Source organism: Cervus elaphus, chromosome 9 (genome assembly GCF_910594005.1).
Source record: "Cervus elaphus chromosome 9, mCerEla1.1, whole genome shotgun sequence".
NCBI lineage: Eukaryota > Metazoa > Chordata > Mammalia > Artiodactyla > Cervidae > Cervus > Cervus elaphus.
In genome coordinates this window covers 36,364,535-36,385,914 of record NC_057823.1, presented here as the reverse complement: position 1 = coordinate 36,385,914, position 21,380 = coordinate 36,364,535, and the positions used below count along the sequence as shown (strand labels likewise).

At 33.1% G+C, this 21,380-nt stretch overlaps 1 protein-coding gene across 2 annotated transcripts in view; it reads left to right on the top strand.

The window, feature by feature from the left end:
- Positions 1-21,380, top strand: part of DMXL1 (Dmx like 1) — a 123,940-nt gene that overhangs the window by 83,023 nt on the left and 19,537 nt on the right. Inside the window, exons 34-39 of one of the 2 annotated variants that reach the window (XM_043912301.1) lie at positions 2,962-3,024; positions 9,057-9,143; positions 11,969-12,090; positions 12,453-12,594; positions 16,042-16,102; positions 20,203-20,330. In XM_043912301.1, the coding sequence (XP_043768236.1) occupies positions 2,962-3,024; positions 9,057-9,143; positions 11,969-12,090; positions 12,453-12,594; positions 16,042-16,102; positions 20,203-20,330 (603 nt within the window). The remainder of the gene's footprint in view (positions 1-2,961; positions 3,025-9,056; positions 9,144-11,968; positions 12,091-12,452; positions 12,595-16,041; positions 16,103-20,202; positions 20,331-21,380) is intronic. The other variant, XM_043912302.1, reaches the window with a different exon arrangement.

Sequence of the window (21,380 nt, the reverse complement as noted above, 5' to 3'; positions counted from 1 at the left end):
TGGTATTATCCTCACTAGTTTAAAGTAGCTAATTCAGATGTAGTTGGCACTTTTTTCCCCCCCAAAAATACTGTTTAACTTAGAATTCTGTATCTTGTTTCCTGATTTTGAGTTGTCATGACTACCATTTGAGACAAAGGGGAAATTTCCCATCCTTTTCATGTGATAAAGTTTATCTTAGAAATTTCATTGAAGCTGGGTTTTTATACTGAAAACATATCAAATATGTACATTTTCTTTTTATTGTATTGATTATACTTAGTACAATTTTATAATCTCAGTTTATAATTATACTGCAATTGGTTGATTGTACCCTAATGTTATCATAATACAGATTATCTATCTCATTTAGTTCAGTGCTACTCATAAGTCCAGTTTGATATGGGGAACTTGTAGTGGAATATAAATTAACATATTGCTTCCTTCTTTGAAATAATTTTTCTATTAAGAAGTATTCCATAAATTAAGCAGTGGGTTTAGTGATGTAGTTAATTGCTTATTTTCTCATGTATTGGTAACAGAGAGTTCAAGACTGGTGGCTGGTTTATGGATCACACTTTGAGAAGCTCTGAACTAATCTGAAAGCAGGCTTTTCAGTTTTTGAAGTGAAAGGAAAAAAGGAAGACATTTCAGTTGGAAAAATGAGGAAATAGAATGGCTTCTTAAAGACAAGTTAGCAAAAAGCAAGATGACATCTAACCTTATTGGAAAAGGAAAATTACTTATGTCTTGCCTGTCAGTTTAATAACTAATTTGTTAGAGGCGACTGCGTGTATTGTTATTTACTGTTTGCCTGATTATGTAAATATATTTGAATTAGCCAAGTCAGGAAACAAAATACTTAGTATTCTTGCTAACTTAGAAGACTTTTGATACATGTCTAGTCAAACAATAGATAAAATTAAATATAGCACAAGTTAACATATTTATTTTTAACCTTTGCTGAGACATATCTTAAATATTTAATATATGTATTACTTTAAAAGAGTTGAAGAAAATATTTGGATAAATAAAATTGAAAATTGTGCTATATAAGAGTGTCAGAGTAATTAGAATGTGTTTACTGGTAAGGTAATGTTTCTTATTTTAAACGTACCTTTGACTAAAATAATATATTGCAAGGTAAAGCTTCCTAGTAATGATATACAAAGCAATGCTGCATTCTGAATAAAAAGCATGTTTTACTATGCTTGTTATTACTACTTTGATTTCTTTGATGCACCTTGTAATATGAACATGCAAATTTAACATAGTAATTTCAAGTACAAATTTTTTTTTTTTTAAAAACCATTGCCATATTTGATAAATATAGTTGTGAAAGTAAAAACATTTCTCCACTACTGATATATTTAGTGCATTTGGGAAATGAAATCATTCTCAAAACAAACAAAACAAAAAACTAGTTTACTACTAGATTGTCTAGTTGAATCAGGAAATAGAATCATTAAGGGAATAGAGCATAACTAAGCCAGAATGCATAAGGAATGGTAATGACAAATAAATATAGATGTACCTGTTAAACTCATCTGCTGTTTTATTCTTAACTTTCTTAGGAGTTTCATAATATCTTAAGAAAATTTTAGTTATTTTTGTATCATAATTATTTTAATAAAAATCATGAATATGGATGCTAGACTATAAAAGATTTTAGTTATCATTTAGCTAAATATTTTCTCTGATTTTAGTTTTTATAATCTCCAAAATAAATATAATACACTTTCAGTATTTGATTAGCAAATTTAATTTATTTAAAACCCAGCATGATTAATGGCAGTTATGAGAAATTTATTGTTACTGCTTTATTGTTTTATTCTAAACAGTGATAATTACATTTTCATGAAGGAAATATGAAAAGAAAAATTTTACCTAGTAAAACATAGATTAAATGGAATTAAATAAAATATTAACTTTATATAGTTGGTCCAAAATTATTTAATCTTTACTGGAAAGTTGACTGGCTTCATATAGTATTTTCAAAATTACTTTCCATCTCTCTGTTTTATAAAATGATGATTATACTTAAATGGTTGAGCCCAAGTCTCCGTGACTTCTCAGATGGTTAGAAAATAGATATATGACAGGCCCTGTATTTACAGTAGAAGTTGGAGAGTATTCTGAGGGTGCTGCTGTTTCTTTATTCCTATATGTGTTTGGAGATGAAATTTCCTTCATCTGACATGAAAGTTCTGGTGTATCCTCAGATCTTTTCTTTTCCTATATAATATATATTGCTGGCATATACATTTTTAAAATAGAAGTCCTTCACTGTTTGTACTTATTTAAAAGTAAAATACAAATATAGATAGCTGCAAATAGACTATATCCTAATCAGTCCCAACCCCCAAAAAATGCTTGACAGCTGTCATCTTAATGCTCAGTTTCTTTTTTTGTTTTGTTTCATTTTCTAAGAACTTAAGGTCGTGAACCATCTCCTTCTTTAACAAGTGCTAATATCCTCTTTAAAAAAGAATATGTGGCTCCAAGCATTTTATTTACTATTTCTGCCAAAGTCAATAGAAGGAGTTAGAAATCTTGAAATCAAAGTTTCTGATCAGGAGATTTTCCTTGAGGAATGAGATATCATAATGGAGACAAGACTTAATAGTGTGTAAGAGAACAGTTTGACTTTAATTTTCATTTGATAATACTCTGGCACTAGTAGCTCTGAAATTTGTAGTGTAAAGTACGCTGGACTTAATCTTGCTTTAGTGTCAACATTTCAAATGAGTGAAGTGAGTAAAAATTTCTTAGGAAATAGAATAAAATTTATAGTGATTGTTTCTCCAACCCCCAATCATGCCTCTCCACACATACTTCGTTTAAAATATATGAAATTTTAAAAGATAGTTCAGTATTGTTTTCTAGTAAATTTGATTAAAAATAAAAAGAAATATCCCCAGTATTTTACATGTTACATCTCATCTTTACTCTTTGTCATATGATTATTCTTTCTTGATGAAGTCATTAGAGGACAACTGTGAAACCATCAAAAATTCTATGATGGAGGAGCCAAACATCAATAAGGTACAAAATATCATTCAACTGAAATTAGAAATTGCATTCTTTAATGGGAAAAACAAAGTGTTTGCATTTTAGTTCTGGACTGGACTTTGTTTCCAATGCAATTAAATTGTTGCATTACTTTTTAAAGTAATTAATTACCTCAAATTACTTTTTTTTTAACAGGTTAAAAATGGTAACCATAAAAAAATGTTTCTGTTTTGTTTTTAAGAGAATGCAATTTTAAACGGAGTTGAATGTATCCTGTTTTGGCTACAAATTTTTATGAGTAAATAAAACTAAAGTTCTCAATAAAACATAATTATAACAGGTATTATAGAATTATAGTAGTATTGTTCTGTTTCTGCAAGTATCACTTTTGAATAAAATTCTCTTCTCTGATTGTAATTACTTAAAATATATCAAATAATATTATGTAGCATTTATTTTAGCTCAGATGGTAAAGAATCCGCCTGCAGTGCAGGAGACCCAGGTTCAATCCCTGGGTTGGAAAGATCCACTGGAGAAGGGACTGGCAATATTCCACTTCAGTATTCTTGCCTGCAGAATTCCATGGACATAGGAGCCTGGCGGGCTGCAGTCCATGGGGTCACAAAGAGTTGAACACCACTGAGTAACTAACATACACACAGCATTTATTTTACTAGTACCAGTAGCATATAGCACATTGCCTTATGCATAGTAAGTACTCAAGGTACTTGAGAATAAGAGCAAGATAGGGTGAGACTTTGTACAATCATAAAATAACTCCCAGGTGTTTTTAATGATTACCAGGCAAAGAATATTGAGTAACTGTGTGTTTGATAGAATTCACCAGAGAAATTATCTGGGCCTGGAGTTTTTAAATCTACAGCTTCTGTTTTTTAACAGATACAGGGTAGTTCAAGCTATCTGTTTCTTCTTGAGTGAACTTTCTTAGTCCATACCTTCTGCTTCACTTCAGTTGTCAAATTTATTGGTTAAAGTTATTAATAGTTTTCCCATATCTTTTTAATACACAGTAGAATCTGTGGTGATATTATCTCTCATTTCTCTGCTATAATCTTGAAAACAAAATAATTTCTTAATATTTATATTCCCTAATTCTTTGAGTATTGATGTCATTTTATATTCATCCAGTTGCTTCCCATTTCCTTCTGTTATGCCTTTGATATTTTTTAGAGCTCATCTTCATGTTTGTTTTATTAAATCATTAGGGTAGTGCTGAAGTACTCTGGGCATACAGCTTTATATTGCAGGTCGTAGTAACTGAAAACCGCTAATGAGACCTTTCCATAGATCTGTTGTGTGACACTGAGGTCATTCCACTCTTGAAGCCTCATTTACTAAGGCTTCAAATTGTAAAAATGAGAGTTGATAGTTTTAAACATGCTGCTGCTTTAATTGAAATAGCAGTAGAGACCTGGATTTAGTCTGTTAGAGGTTTCCCTTCTTCTCCAATTCCTAAAGAAAGCCTTGTGGAACCCAAATACTATTCAGATCAGTTTCTGCATAAAATTTCTTTTTTAAAAAAATTGTGATAAAATCTGTCTATAACATTTACCATTTTAATTGTTTTCAGTATACAGTTCAGTGACATTAAGTACATTAAATATGGTAGTGCAACCATCATGACATCCATCCCTAGAACTTCTTCATTTTCCTAAAATGAAGCTCTTTACCTGTTAAACAGTGCTCCAGCCCCAGGCAGTTACCTTTCAGCCTATGAATTTTACTACCCACAGTACCCATTATACTTGGAATCATACAATATTTGTCCTTTTGTGACTGGCTTATTTCATTTGGTCTAACATCTTCAAGGTTCATCCATGTCACAGCATATATCAGAACTTTGTTTCTTTTCAAGGTTAATAATATCCTATTGTGTATATATAACGTATTCTGTTCATCTGTTCATCTGTTAATGAGCGTTTGGGTTGTATCCCATCTTTTGGCTATTCTGGGTAGTACCGCTGTGAGCATTGGTATGCAAATATCTCTTCCAGTCTCTGCTTTCATTTCTTTGTGTGTATACTGAGAAGTGGAATTGCTGGATCATATGGTAATTCTTTGGTTAATTTTTTTTATCTGCATAATCTCATAAAATCTCTTTTAGCATTAATATTTGGATTTCCCCCTCATATATCCAGCCCAATCACATTTTATAAGCATGACTTGAAACCTTATTTAAGAAGACCTTTAAGACCATATTCATTGTGATTTTTTTACTCTGATTTTATGTTGTATGACTTTTAATGTTTGTAGCACACATGAGTTCCATATTTTTATTTGCCAGTATTTTGTCCCTGGTAGCTTGGACGGTAAAGAATCTGCCTACAATGTGGGAGACCCGGGTTTGATCCCTGGGTCGGGAAGATCCCCTGGAGAAGGAAATGGCAACCCACTCCAGTATTCATGCCTGGAAAATCCCATGGACCGAGGAGCCTGGTAGGCTACAGTCCACTGGGTTGCAAAGAGTTGTACACGACTGAGCGACTTCTCTTCACTTCACTTCACTTCACGTCATGTCCCCACTTCCTTCCTTTCCCAGCTTTGATTCCATGAGCCCTCACCATCTGAGCCGCCAGGGAAGCTCTCTCATTATGATCAATCCCTTGCAAACCTCCTCAACCTTTTTGCCCTCTTCTGTCTACACTGTACTTGCCTTCAAAATTCCCAAACCTGTTTAAACCTAGCTCTCTATCTACTCTATGTCTGCATCCAAGTAGCTGAACATGGATGAAGTAAAAGCACAAACCATGGGGACTTGCCTTATTTAAAATTTATAGTCACAAATCTCAAACTATCCTACCATCATAATTTTTTCTTCACTCTTTTTTCATTGTCCCTACTTTTTCCCTTTTATCTCAGCTTTCCAGTATTTCTTTACTACTTTCCATGGATGACTTCATTTTGCTGTCAAAATAAGTACAGTCAGCAGAGATTTAGCCCACCATATTGTCCCATCACCAGATCTCACTTGTTCTGTATGCAGATATTTTGTTCCGCCTTCTCTCACAATAGATGATCTGACACTGTTTTATCAAAGCCAGATCTTGCACTTGTGCATTGATTCTGTCTGTTCTTACCTCCCCAAGAACTTTGCTTCGGTATTTATTCCTCATCTCACCACCATGATAAATTTTTACCTAAGTTATTCTCAACATAAGTAAATATATTTTATTGTCTTTAATATGAAAACCAAAAAAAATCTATCTTTGAGTCTATCACCTTATTTCTCTAAGCCTTTATCTAGGAAAATTCATTTATAGAGTTGCCTATAAAGTCATTCAAGAATGAAACTTAAAGAGTAATATTGCAGGTGCCATGTAGGAACTACCCAGTTTCAGAAATAAAACATTATCCACTCAGTTGAATGCCTCTGTGAACATCCCCCAGTGGACTTTCTCCCCTGTTCACCATATGCCACGTGTTCCTCTACCCTAGTCAGGTGTTACCTTTAGCCCGCTCCACTGTGATTGTCCTAGTGTGTGACTACGCTGATGGCAGTAGTCAATTCTCTGTCTTTATAAAATTCAACTTAGTATCCTTTGATAGTGTTAATCTCAGCTACTTTTTTGAAACTCTTGGTTCCCATAATGTCATCTTTGATTACCAAGTAGTCATAGTTCGAGAATGTTTCCTGTTCTGTCAGTGTATTCACTGTCAGTATTTCTCTTTCCCAGTGCTATTTCCCAGTCCTGAAATGCCCAGTCTATTTTTCATACCTTTGAAATGTGGAATACTGAAGGACTTACTTCTCTAACCTTCTCTCTTCCTATGTTTACTTTTTCTTTGGCTTATCCGATGGCTTAAATATCATCCATTGGCTGATAATCTTAATTATTCCTAATATTTATGGAATATTAGGATATGGAATAAATATCATATTATTTATGATAATAATAATTATTGGTAATTCCTAATTATTCCTACTCATTTCATGAATTCCAGACTTGCATATATGACCTAATAGTTACCTCCCCCTGAATGTCAAAACACAGAATTTTCTGTCTCCCCTAATTCCAGCCTAAACCCACTCTTTCCTTCACTTTCATCCAGTATTCTTCATTGAGACAGATCTAAAAACGGGGCATCATCCTTGCTTCCTCTAATACTCATACTGCAGTTTCAGCCCATTGAGAAAGTTTATCTTAATTCTAACCACTTAATCACTACCACTATACTACTACCCTAAACAAATCCACTGTTACCTCTCACTTCAGCTGTTGTAGTAGCCTCTTAACTCATTTCCTAGCAGCCAGTCTCTTACCCTTTGTGTTTTGCCCTACAACACCAGAATTACCAAAACCTTCCAGTGTTTTTCTAGCTTTAAAGTGAAATCTGGATTCTTTATTATGGCTTTTAAGGCTCTGTACAAACCACACCTGCTACTTCTCCAAACTCATCTCCTACAACTTGTGATTGTTCTCAGAATTAAATATGCATAAACTCTTAATGCTAAACACCATTTCTCCTATTCCACTCCACCCCCTTTAGTTGATTCTCATGCAGGTCATCTTGGGACCACACTACTGAGAACAGTGTTTTGGTAAACCTAGATAATGAGAGGACAGGAATGTATTTCCATACCAAAGAAGCTTTTTTTGAACTTCTTACTTTTCTCTCCATGACAGTGAAGTTTGAAGACTGTTCTGCTGGTGACAGTACCCACCCATCCATTCGTTACCAAAAATAGCATATTGCTCTATTCCATGGAAATACTATTTGTCTTTATATCTAATTTCTTAAAAAGCCCAATAGTAAACACTTAGTGTACTTTGGATACCAGGCAAATAGGTAGTTAATTTGGAATTTTAGTCATGGAATTACAAAATTTGACTTAGACATTGTTACTGGATGATGGGCCTCAGACAGGTAAGACTTTATTTAGAAAAGAAGTTGACCTTCAGATCAACCAAAATGTTTGTATGAGCAGTGAAGTTTTTTTATATTTGTTAGCAAGTTGCATCTAAGGTTATATTTGACATTTTTCAATCCAGTGACTGTGAGTTTTGATTGCATATAGTTATTTTGGTTTAATTATAAGTCTCTTTCAACTTTGTAAATGAACTGTCATCTTAGTTGCCATTTTTAAAAATACTGCTAACCCTACTCAGTTCTGTGGTCAAACAGTGGATGGATTGGTGATATTTTATTTAAATTTTCCAGGAATTAAATTTGTTTTCTAATTTCAAATTAATAACTTTTGTACTTCACAATGAGTTATAAAACATTTTATAGTAATTCATTTTAAAGATTGAAGGTTAGGGAGAGTAAAATGAATCATAGTGCAATAAGTAACATCTCCAACTCTTAATAATTGCCTCTTCATTTTACCTCTGATTATTTTAGTAAATTTTAATTTTATACAGTACTCTCTTCTAAGTTGAAAGATGTATTTGCCTTCTGTGGTATAAGCAAAAGGTCAAATACATTTCCCTCATCTAACGTATATTGGATTATGGTCTATTCAGCTATTAAAATGATTACTAACTTGGGTAAATTATGCCTTTCAGGGTTTCAGGTTTATTTTATAACTAGAAAGTTATTTTAGGACAGAGTCAGTAAAATATATTCAGCTGGCTGTGTCCTGCTTGTTCTTCTGTAGATCATGAACTAAGAATAGTTTTTATATTTTTGAAAGGTTTTTTAAAAAAAGAATATGCAGCATGACTCTATTGGTCTGCAAAACCTCAAATATTTATCTTCTGGCTTTTTTATACCTTTAAAATATTATCAAAGGATTATAAACTTAAGTGTGGTAAATTTATTTTACTTTAATAATTAGAATGTCAAATTATCTTACTGCACCTTAAGAATATAAGTGGTTAATGGAGTTGTTTATCAATTATGTTTCTATATGTGAAAAAGCAAACTTGTAAAGATGTCATTTCCTCTTGCCAAATTTTGTTTCAGAAATAATTAGCATGTAAATTAGTACCTTTAGATTTGAATTCTCTAAAAAGCTTCTTAATTTAAGCAAGTATTGCATGAAAGACTGGCGTATTTCTTTTTCATATTACTAAAATTGTACCTTTTTTCCCTCCATGTAGATAGAAGCAGATTTGGGATATCCTGGAGGTAAAGCAAGAATTATTCATAAGGAATCTGATATCATTACTGCCTTTGCTGTTAATAAAGTAAGTACATCGACTTTTTTTTAAATTAAGTATTCATAGTTGGAAAATGTCTCCTATTCTGTCAGTTTATCTAGTAGCATTGTTTCCCTTTCTCAAAGCTATTTTTCTAGTCCCTAAATTGCAATCTGAGTAAATTTTTTATTATATAAGATGATTATATTGCCTGATAATTTATTTGACTTTGGATATATAGCAGATAAAATGCTTTATTACTAAACATAGGGAAGTCTCAAGTATTTACATATGCAGTTGCCTTGAGAATTGTTGTATTTTATTTTTATTTTTTGGCCATGCAGCAGGACATGTGGAATCTTAGTTCTCTGTTTAGGGATCTAACTCACACCCCCTGCAGTGGAAGCATGGCTTCTTAACCACTGGACCACCAGGGAAGTCCCCTGCCTTTACAATTTTTTTTTTCCCTGCCTTTACAATTTATACAACACATCCAATTAATCCAAAGAAAATGTTTTCTGTCTTTCTTATATGAATATGTTGAATGTGATTCTTAGATCAAAATTAAGCTTAAATGTGACTCACAGAAAGTCTTCCTCTTTAGCTTTCAGCTATAATAGCTGCCCAACTAGAGTGTTTGCTTTGTATCCCTTACCCTTCTACTCAGCATCCTCCATAGAGATGTCTATAAGCTACTTAGAGAAGAGGTAGCCTTAGGTACAGTGGTCCATGGTTGAAATTTGTCTTAGCCTTTTCCCCTCCTATCTTGCCTAACTGCATTACTAAAAAATGTATAAAAGCTTCTAGTTATTCATTTCCTTTTACTACCACTAACATAAAGGAGATATATATCTAGACATGTGTGTGTATATATATCAGTTCAGTTCAGTCACTCAATCGTGTCTGACTCTTTGCGACCCCATGGACTGCAGCACTTCAGGCTTCTCTGTCCATCACCAACTCCGGGAGTTTACTCAAAGTCAGGTCCATTGAGTTGGTGATGCCATCCAACCATCTCATCCTCTGTCGTCCTCTTCTCCTGCCTTCGACACACACACACACACACACTTTTTCATGTATTCATAACTTCAGGATATTATTTAGATCATATCCTATGGCATTACCCATTCTTCATCGTCCTATGCTTGTCTGTCTTTAATTTCATCTAGATAGTTCCTTTGTCATTCTTTCCTCATCTTTGCCTGGGTTCTTTGTCTCATTTCCTCCTAGACACTCCTGATCAATGACTAGTTCTGTTCATAGCAGGCAAATTTGGAATTAGCCCCTTAGCCAGGCAGTTCTCATGATGTGTTATTTATATAATATGATATATACATGTGAAATACAAATATAAAATTATTATCTATACATAACTAGTACCTTCCTTCTGCTGAAGAAAATAAGATTTTAATATTTTGTGTTATAAAACAGACTAGCTTTTTTCTCTTACTTGAATTTATATAACTAGTTGAACAGTCATCCTCATAATAATGATACAGAGTCTTCTGTTGACTCTGTAAGGGTGTACTTGTTTAATTTTTATTTCTCTAGTTATTTTGTTAAATTTTTACATCTTTGGTAAATTTGTAGCTAAGAAATAATGTCTTTTGCTTTAAATTGCAGTAATTAAAAATGCTGATAAGATTGAACTTTTCCTCATTTATGTAGTTGTGGATTATCTGTGTCAAGCACTGTGAAGGATCTGAGATACTCCCCTGCATTTAGTCTAACAACTTAGCTTTCACAGTTTAATGGATACTGTTATAAGACACAAGACTCCAGGATCAGAGACAAAGTATAGTTTATTACTAACAGCAAAAGCAAAAGCTAGAACATTAGCATTTTTGCTCTGGTTCCCTAAGGTGCAATTCCCACAGTGACAGCAAGAGGGCCAGATGATACCCAAAGTGTGTTGCATTACGGGCAGAGAACAGTGAGTTCAGGGAATCCAAATCTTTTCTAATGGACAGTAAGCATATCTGCCTTTTGATCTGGAGGGAGAGACTATAGCTATATAGGCATCCTGATAATAATACTGTGAAATAAAGACAGTCATTGACTAACTCACAAGACACACAGAAGTAGAGAGTCACATGGAGAATTACCTTCCGGCAGTGTAGTTAATTTCCTTTTTTCCATGTATCTCTGGAGTCTCAACTTTTTTCAGTCTCAGTTTGTATTAGAATTTTGCATAATTGAAATATTAGTCCTGTTTTCTCTTTGCTATCAATAATCTTCCTTTTTTTCTTTAAAGATACACTTTTAAAATTTGTAAATATTGAAAGTTTTCTGTCATTTAATCTGACCAACTTTTCACTGATGATTTTTTTCTGAAATACTTATTTCATCACCTTTTCTTGGTGACCCCTTCCCAAATTCTGTTTATCTTGCCTAAGATTGAAAGGCTTTAGGAAAAAGCAATACCATCTTATTTGAATAATTCACCATTATTTCTTCAGTTTGAAGTTCTTATCTCCCTTACCTTTGTTTACCTTCCAGGGCTCCTATATTTTAAAATATCTCACTTCACATTTCTGAACGGTGCAGATTTTAGGGATATAGTACCATTCTAGTAGACTAGAGAGACAGTGCTACTGGCAGAAGAAGTGAAGTGGCACTTGCATTTCCATTTGTAGCTGGCCTTCTGTTGAATGCTGTGAAATTCTCAAAATATAAACATATCTCCAAACTCATCCTGATGGCTATCTCACTCAAAGTTTAATTATTATAATATTTATTTGTGAAAATAATATTCATTCTATACCTAAAGTTATCATTTCTAGAGGCTGTTTTGTAGTCTCCATTTTCAAAAGTAGCCCATATACACATTATGCTCTTTTTATTCAAAAATTATTATATGATTTATTTTTCAGGCGAATAGAAATTGCATAGCAATTGCTTCGAGCCATGATGTGCAAGAACTAGATGTTTCTGGAATTCTGGCTACACAGATATATACTTGGGTAGATGATGATGTAGAAATGGAAACCAAAGGGTACCCTTTTACTTTGTTTTTAAATGGTGATATTGCAGTATGAATGATGATATCCACAGAACTATACCTTTCAAGTTATTTTTTAAAGGAATATTCCTAGATTGTAAGCAAAAAGGAAGTTGATATGCTAAAGAATAAAGAAGTGGGATGGCTGGAACTTTAAAAAAGTGGGTTGGGGGTTGGAAGGGAATAAGAGAGGGATCTGAAATTGTTCATGCATGTAATTATTGGCTGTGAGTTAGGAGTTGAGCTGAAGGAAATTAATTTTAAAGAGAAATGCAGAGTCATATGTTGGAGCTTTCAGGTATAACAAGAAATGAAGACCTGATGGGTTTATTCATTTGGCTAACATTCCTTTGTAGATCAGAAGATTTCTTGGTTATACATGCTCGTGATGATTTAACAGCTGTGCAGGGCACCACCCCGTATACACATAGCAATCCCGGCACTCCAATTAACATGCCGTGGCTTGGTAGTACGCAGACTGGCAGAGGAGCTTCTGTGGTATGTAAAGCTAAAAGTGTTTGTGTATAAATGTCTGCTTTTTCCCTCTAAGTTAATAAGATAAAGGATGATGTAAATGTTTTTTAAAATTTTTATTTTTTTTAGTAAGTCATACTTTTTGGAAATTCTGATTTTTTATTTGAAGAATAATAGGTTTTCATTTGATAACAAAAATTATTTTAAATAAATGGAAATACAAAGAGCTGTATTTTAAGTAATAATTATTTGAAACTTACTGTTCCAAATTAGGCCTCAGCAAACTACATCCTGTGGGTCAGATCCTGCCTACCACCTGTTTTTGTGTCAAGAACATGCTAAGAATTTATATTTTTAAGCCATTAAAAAAAAATAAAAATGAGTATGGTATTTTGTGACACATGAAAATTAAATGGAATTTAGATTTTATTGTGTATAAATAAAGTTTTATTAGAACATAGCCACACATTTTTTTAGTATTTTGTTTATGGATGCTTTCACATTACAATGGTAAGATTATCTGAGACAGAGACTATATGCCTATAAAGTACCAAACATTTATTTATCTAGTTCTTTTCAAAAAAGATTTGCCAACCCCTAGTCTAGGTAATATTTTTAAATGGTTATCAACTAACAACTCTTAGTTGATGCTGAGACAAATATATTTTTCTTTTCATGAAAAAATAAAAATGATACAAATTTTTTAAAAATTTAAGCAAAATATAATATGCAGATGAACTGAAAAAGTATTTTTCTGTAGTAATGGAGGATTTTCTTGAGCCCTGATTACCTAGGATATGATCCGTAGCTGTATCTACATGAGATTCTTTGTTGACACTTAGGGTCTAGAAATCGATACACAGAACCAAAGAAACCCAGCACCAGCAATTTTTCAGTGACTTGCTAGGTGGTGGGTGTTTTTTTTTCCCCACAATTCCTTAAGTCCTGTAGAATTCTGTCTTTGCCCCCTCCCCCCAATTTTTTTTTTACTAATTAGTGAGGATAATTATTTAAATAAAGCTTGATTATCTTTAATAATACCTAATAATATTTTATACTTAATGCAGTTCCTTTACCAATCATATAACCTTATTATTGTTTGAGATATCTGTTGTAGCTGTTACATTACTCCACTTAACTGTTCTTTAGATGAAGCTTGAGATTGAGAAAGGTCAAGGAATTTAACTCAGGTCACTGTCTCCAATTTGTTGTAGAGCTTCTGTTAAAGCCCTTCATTCCTCTTCACTCATTGATTTCATGGAGGACCAAAGTATTGAATTGAAGAATTTGAAAAACAGTCTAGTGATTATTCAAAAGAAAAGACTTGGTCATTAATAGTTAATTTTTTCCAGTGGACAGAGACATTAAAATTCATTTGTAAGATTTAACGATGTTATCTTTTAAAGGAGAACTTAGAATATACAAAATATATTAAAAGAAATAATAAGCATTTTTTCCAGCTCTATTTTCAGAGAATATAATACAATTCTTCCTGTGACAGTTTTCTTTCTGGTCTCTGCTTCTCCAACTGCTCCGTCTGTCTGTTACACAGCAGGCAGAGTTTCTCTTTTCTAAAACATCATTCAGGTTATCACTTCCATGCTTAAAACTAAGATTTCCCAGTATTGCTTTAAAACAAGTCCTTCACATGGCCTCTAAGGCTCCGTGTGACTTAAACTCAGCCAGCCTCTGCAGCAGCATCTCCCTTTTTTCCCCACTGGATTCTCTTTGCTCTCTCTAGTTGCAGTGACCTTCTTTCTACCACTTGAACACATCAGGCTTAGAGTGTCTGCCTTGTTTTCTACTTACAATACTTTCTGTTTACCATTCAGATCTCAACTCAGATTCCCAGAGATTTCTCTTGTTTCCCTAGCAAAGGTATCTGCTCCTCCCTTCTCTACTCCCAGTTACCCTGTTTTCTCATTTGGTCATCATATTATCCCATTTTATCATCTTTATAGCTTTTATCAATTTATGAATTATTTATTATTGTTTGGTTGTATTTTTTTATACTCTTCTGAATGTAAGCTCTTTGAGAGTTTATGCTGTGCCTGCTTTATACACACTAGTGATCTCTAAGTAGAATGTGCTTAACATTTAGTTGATGCTCAGAAGATATTTGCTTATTCTCCAGAGCATTTTTATATGGAAATTTACCTTTGTCATTCCTCTTAGGACTGAATTTTCTTCCTATTTAAATGTTATAACATCTTTTTAAAAAGTTGGTGTCACTGTGATTTGTAAACGGAAGTATTGGGATTACCCGACTCCATCCTCAGGAAAAAGACCAATATAATAAAGTGGTTCCTTTTATATAGATCTTCTAAAATAATCAGTGATTTCTTCCCCTTGTGCTAGTCTACATATGCTTTCAGAAACTTAACTCTTTGTATTTTTTATTCATGGTTTTCCTTTCTTTGATACTGTTACTAGAAAAAAAATAATTAAAAGAAAAATCAAGAATCTTTAGGCTTTTTTTTTTGACACTAGAGATTTTTTTTTTGAGACTAGAGATTTAAACATGTTTATTAAACCGAAATAACATTCAGAAGGCTTTCGGTTTTTGTGGGTAGGGAATTTGATCAGATATTTTCTAACCCTATTATTTTATTAAATTATGAATACTATGAATATTTTGAATATTTGAATATTTTAAATATTTGAATAAAATATTGTGAATATTTTATTAGATTATGAATACTAATGAAAAGGAATACTAGTTATGACCAATTTCTGCTCTTTTGGAGTATAGCTGTATCCAAACATGTCTTTCAGTGTTTCTGTTCCTCCCTGATTCTGCTGACCTAGTTCCGTCCCTCCCTATTACATCCCCACTTTATTTATGGTTTTGGGCTAATTGAACAATTTAAAATCCAAAAGAACAATAACAAAAAAATGTGCATGAGACTAGTGCTACAAACTTAGGATCATCTATAACTGTAGTTACAGTCTATAAGTAGGATATATTCTGTAAATTAAAATTACCCCTTTAATTTCAAGTACCTAGTTTACTCTTGTTTGACAGGCTACTTAAACCATTCAAAGCATAATTTTAAAATGGGTAAATAGTTCCAAACTATCAGTTAAAAATTTATACAGTTTTCTGTTTACCTCTTTTTTTTTTTTTTCACATGCTTCTGCCTGTCTTTTTAACCTTATTCTATTCAGGATTATTCCAATAAATTTAATGGGATCAGAAAAGAATTGGCAAGAAAGGAGGTAAGACTAAATTCTTGAGGTGAATTTGTTCTTAGATCCTAGGCAATGATGCAGAAAATGTATGTACACTTAAAATGTTAGCTGAGCTGTTAAATTTTATTTCTGTTACCCATATTTAGTATTTTTAGCACCCATTATGATAGTTATGGAATCACACAAAAATAAATGTTACTTGAATTTCCTGTCACAGTATAAAATTTTAATGCTACTTTTTATTAAAAGTGTAAAAGAATGATTTTTCTTTGTTAACAGATGATTAAGAAAGCCATTAATAATGTCAGAAGAATGACTTCTCATCCAACTCTTCCTTACTGTAAGTTGATAATAAGCCATTATGGTACAGAATTTAAAGGAAAATTCTAGTATCAATCAAAAGTAGTCAACATTTATTTTTTTATTTTTGTTGAGAATGTTTGCTGACAAGTAAAATCACCTCAAAATTGAGTACAAATAGAGAAAACAGTTTTCCTGAATTAATAAAGACTAACTTAATGTGTAAATTTTTAACATTTTTGCTGCATATTTCTTAGCACATTTTATTTTTGTACATTTCTGTACTCTTTATAGTGTTAAATTGTAGCTGACAATTATTGTTTTAATAATTGGATCACTCTCATCTTTTATTATATAGACCAGAACCATATCTTGGTCATTTGGAGCCTCATCATAATCAGTTTGTATTTCTTTTAATATTTGCCAGTTTATCTTTTATCAGACACACTAATAGTAAGTATAGGAAATGGTATACATTCTAAGACAGGATATATTTATTTTCAGTTAATCTTCCTAGGAATCTCAAAAGTTTTTCTTCCTTTAACAAAGAACTTAATTAATGGGGAATTATTGGAAGTATTGAAGCAGAAATAATAATAAAGACAACTTTAAAATTAACTATTGGGTTGGAATCAGTATTCATATTGGCATGTGAGTACTTCAAGTTTTTTTTAATATGATTTTTAAGCTGTGCCCTTCATCAAGTTGTCCTACCAGGCACAGTAACAAAAATAGTAAAAATAGTGCATGTTAATTAAAAGGTACTCATGTCCCTCCAATTTAATAGCCTATAAAAAATTGTACCACCTTTTTTATGAGAAATATTCTGATAAAATATGAGTGACAAAACCAATGTTCTTTTTTAATTAATGATCACAGGTGCTGTAAGCATGTGTTATCAAAGTTGTATACCAGTGTCTAATAAAAGGGTTCAAGAGAGCCATATATTTAAGATAAATAGGTAGCTTCTGTTACTTATGCTGCTGCTGCTAAGTCGCTCAGTTGTGTCCGACTCTGTGCGACCCCATAGACGGAAGCCCACCAGGCTCCCCCGTCCCTGGGATTCTCCAGGCAAGAGTACTGGAGTGGTGTGCCATTGCTTTCTCCAGTTACTTATGCTAGAGATATAAAATAATACTGAAAACTTTAGTCGATTTTTCACTATGTTGAATGTATTCAATACTAGAAGTATATGTTTTCTATCCACAAGTCTAATGTAAAACATGAACTAAAAACAATCATGAGATTGTTTAGACAGGAAGGAGTCAAAGGTGTTTTATATTTAAAGTGTAGATAATGTGCATCCCACAGCAAGAAAATTTGGCATTGCTTAAAACCTATCCTTACTCTTTGCAGTAGGGTTTAGAAGTCCCTGAAATATTGAAGGGATTTCATTATTTCTCAGCCCTAAAGCTTGTGTGATGACAATTGACTAGTTTGTAAATAGGCTCTGCCTCAAGCCTGTAGATTTAAATAAAATAATTCCTGGATTCAAAGAGAATTAATGGACTTATTTTCATAGTTCTTAAGTAATATTATGTAACTTCTGTCTTGGGGTAAGTACTTTCTGCATTCAGAGAACTACTATAACTGACAGATAAGAGAGTTGAAAAATTAAATGCTAATTAATCACTGAAATTTTTTTTACAATATATTGTTTCATATCATGAATAAGTCTCACAGAGAGTAATTTAGTTCAACAGTGGGCTCCTTTCATGAACAGGAAAAGTTTTGAAATGAGTTTTTACTTATTTATTTTTAATTTTTATAATTTTTTTTTTTTGTCATGCTGTGTCTTTGTTGCTGCTTGAGCTTTTCCCATTGCAGTGTGTGGCTTCTAATTGCAGTGGTTTCTCTTGTTGTGGAGCACAGGCCCTAGGGAGCATGGGCTCAGTAGTTGTGGCTCCCAGCTCTAGAGCACATGCTGAGTAGTTGTGGTACACAGGCTAAGGTACTCTGTGGCGTGTGGGATCCTCCCGAACCAGGGATTGAACCCATGTCTCCTGCATTGGCAGGTGAAGTCTTTGCTATTGAACCACCAGGGAAGCCCTGAAATAGGTTTTTTAAAAATTTGACTGAATTGCTGATACCTCAAAACAGTTCCTTTCTTCCTTGGAACAGATTTTTAAAAGATCTTAGTCATTATAAACCAATACTTTTGGACTTAACGAAAATTTTGTAGAAGTTAATCTGATGAGTTGAATTGAAATAGAAAGGTAAGTCTTAAAAAGAAAGTTCCATTTAAAAAAAATAATGAGTATGTTAAAATTTTTAAGGTTGCATTTAACTCTTTCCACACCTATATAGCATAACACTCTCCAGTTACTAATGAGGTATATTTACTCAGACAACTTGGTTATAGGAACCTTTTTTTTTTTTTTTTAACTTTATAAAGTTTTAAGAGAGTATTTCATTTTCATGTAAGCTACTAATAGGGATTTTTCCAAATAAATGAAAACCATGAATAATAGAAAAATTTGAGTGATTTTTGTTAATGCATCTAGTCCAATTTATGTTTGTGATTAAGCTAGACAAAACTATAGAGGGGGGAATACAGTTTACATCCTTTGTTGTTGTTGTTTAGTCACTAAGTCATGTCCGACTCTGCAACCACATGAACTGCACCACACCAGGTTTCCCTGTCTGTCACTATTTCCTAGAGTTTGTTCAAACTCATGTCCGTTGAGTTCGTGATGCCATCCAACTGACTCATCCTATGTCACTCCCCACTCTTCTCCTCCTGCCTTCAGTCTTTCTAGCATCAGGGTCTTTTCCAATGAGTCAGCTCTTCACATTACGTGGCCCTACTACTAACATTCGTAGTCGCAAGAAATTGTACCCACTCTTGTATCCCTGCCCAGTGTTAAAACACGTCATAACAGTTGAGTTTTCCTTTATTTTAAATACTTGGAAAGGAAGAAAGGAAAGTTAACTCATATATGACTAGAAATGTGCTAGATGCTTTACGTACATTAACATAATTTTTCTCTACCTCTGTACCATATTCTTAATGTCAGGTTAGCTCTGTATGTTAGGCATATTTCCAAATGATTTATATTAATTATCTCATTTGCTTCTCAGAACTGTACAGTGGGTTATATGTCATTAGTGATATATTATATATCATTATAATAGTGACTTATATACCTTTTTGGCTTCCCTGGTGGCGCAGATGGTAAAGAATCTGCCTGTAATGCAGGAGACCTGGGTTCAATCCCTGGGTCAGAAAGTTCCCCTGGAGAAGGAAATGGCAACCCGCTCCAGTATTTTCACCTGGAGAATCCCCATGGACAGAGGATCCTGGAGGGCTACAGTCCATGGGGTCACAAAGAGTTGGACTCAACTGAGCGACTAACACTTTCACTTTCATATACCTTTTACAAAAAGAAAATAGAGCAGGGGGATTATGTAAGCTTCCTAGTAACATACAATTAGTAAATGGTAAAGCAAAGAATTAATAATATTTAGTTTGTTCATATTTCTTAGTGAAATGAATACTGTATTTGAGATATCAGATCAATCATAATAAAATTATTAGAAATGGTTGATTTTTTTAGCATGACTTTCAAGACCTTCTCCAATTGTTTTGTCAGAGAAAAATGCAGGTATTTAAACATTATTAGTATGACTGATAAGAATTGACTGTTAGTAGTCCCAAGATCATCTTTTTAATATAGTCGACTTGAACTATTGTATTTGTCTCAGGTGTACAACAGTGAGTCAGTATTTTTATACATTGCAAAATGATAACCATGATAAGTCCAGTTACCATCTGTCACCATACAAAGTTAAAGAATCCTAAGACTCTGACTCTTTATCATAAACATTATCTACTAAAGGCTATTAAAACATAATTGAGATAATTTCAAAAGAAAATAAAGTTTATAGAGATCTGATTCAATTGCTTCAGTTGTTTTGTGTGAGGATATGTTCTCAGGTGAAAGAACCTTATGTAATTATCTGTTTTTAAGATTGAGAGCATTCAAGTGAAGTTTCATACAAGGGTGAATTCATCTAATTGACTATGACTCATTTCTTAGGTATTTCTTCCATATTTTCACATTGGATTAAAAAATAAATTTTCCAAAGATTCCTGAAATAATCTGAAAATTTGTAGTTTTTTTCCCTCTTATAATGCAGATCTGACAGGAGCTCAAGATGGAAGTGTCAGAATGTTCGAATGGGGCCATTCTCAACAAATAACCTGTTTCCGCTCTGGTGGCAATTCAAGAGTTACAAGAATGAGATTTAACTATCAAGGAAATAAGGTAATACTTAAAAGTATAAATAGGGATAATGGTTTGATTTTGTTAAAGGTTTATGAATATTTCTTATTTGGGCTTCTGAGAATAACAGTTCACTGATCTACTGGTAAAGTGTTAATCCATCTATATGAATTCTTTTCAAAGAAATTCCTCTGAAAACTTAAATTCACTTGGTTCTTGCTGTAAAGACATTATATACATGTCCATCAAAATTCTTTTATGTGATGCTTAAGGATCAAATGATTATAGGACCATCTTTGAAATACTTTTGCTTTCTTTATCCTCTGGAACCTAGTCAAAATATGGTCAGGTACCAAGTAGTAGCTAACATCTGAGAGCCTATTAGAAATGCAAATTATTGACTCCAGATCTATCAAATCACCATCTGTTTTTTAGCCAGATGCTCCTGTGATGTGTACGAAACATTAAAGTTTGAGGAACACCTGCTCTAGAACAGGATGTTGGCAAACTATGGCCTAGACCACCTATTTTGAACATAAAGTTATATTTGAACATAGCTAACCAATTCATTATTTGTTTTCCGTGATTATTTTCTCAGTACAGCAGCAGAATTCAGAGGAGCAAAGACTTTATACCTGGCAAGCCTTATTTACTCTGTGGGCCTTTTAATAAAAATTTGCCAACCTGGCTCTTACTATCTTCACTTCCTGTAATCTTCCTCCCTAAAGCTGTCTCTCTCTGCCCCCCATGTCTTACTAGCACTTCAAACAGCTACTAAAGGGGAAATCAGCCTTCTTTTTGTCTTTAGGACCATGCCACACTAAAAACATTCACATGGGCCCTTCTGATAGTACATCTTGCCTTTCATTTTCTGTCAGCCTCCAAACCTTCCACCATCCTCACATGTTACTTGTATCATGGTATGCTGCAACCTTTTTGCCTATGACATTTATTAGATGGCTCTTAGCATTTCACTAAAGTCAACATTTTTTTCATGTATTTATGAAACAGAATTGAGAGCGTATAATTTCTTAATAGTAATTAGCAACACTCTTTGCTCCTTAATGGGAAATTAAAGGAATTTAGTCTAGA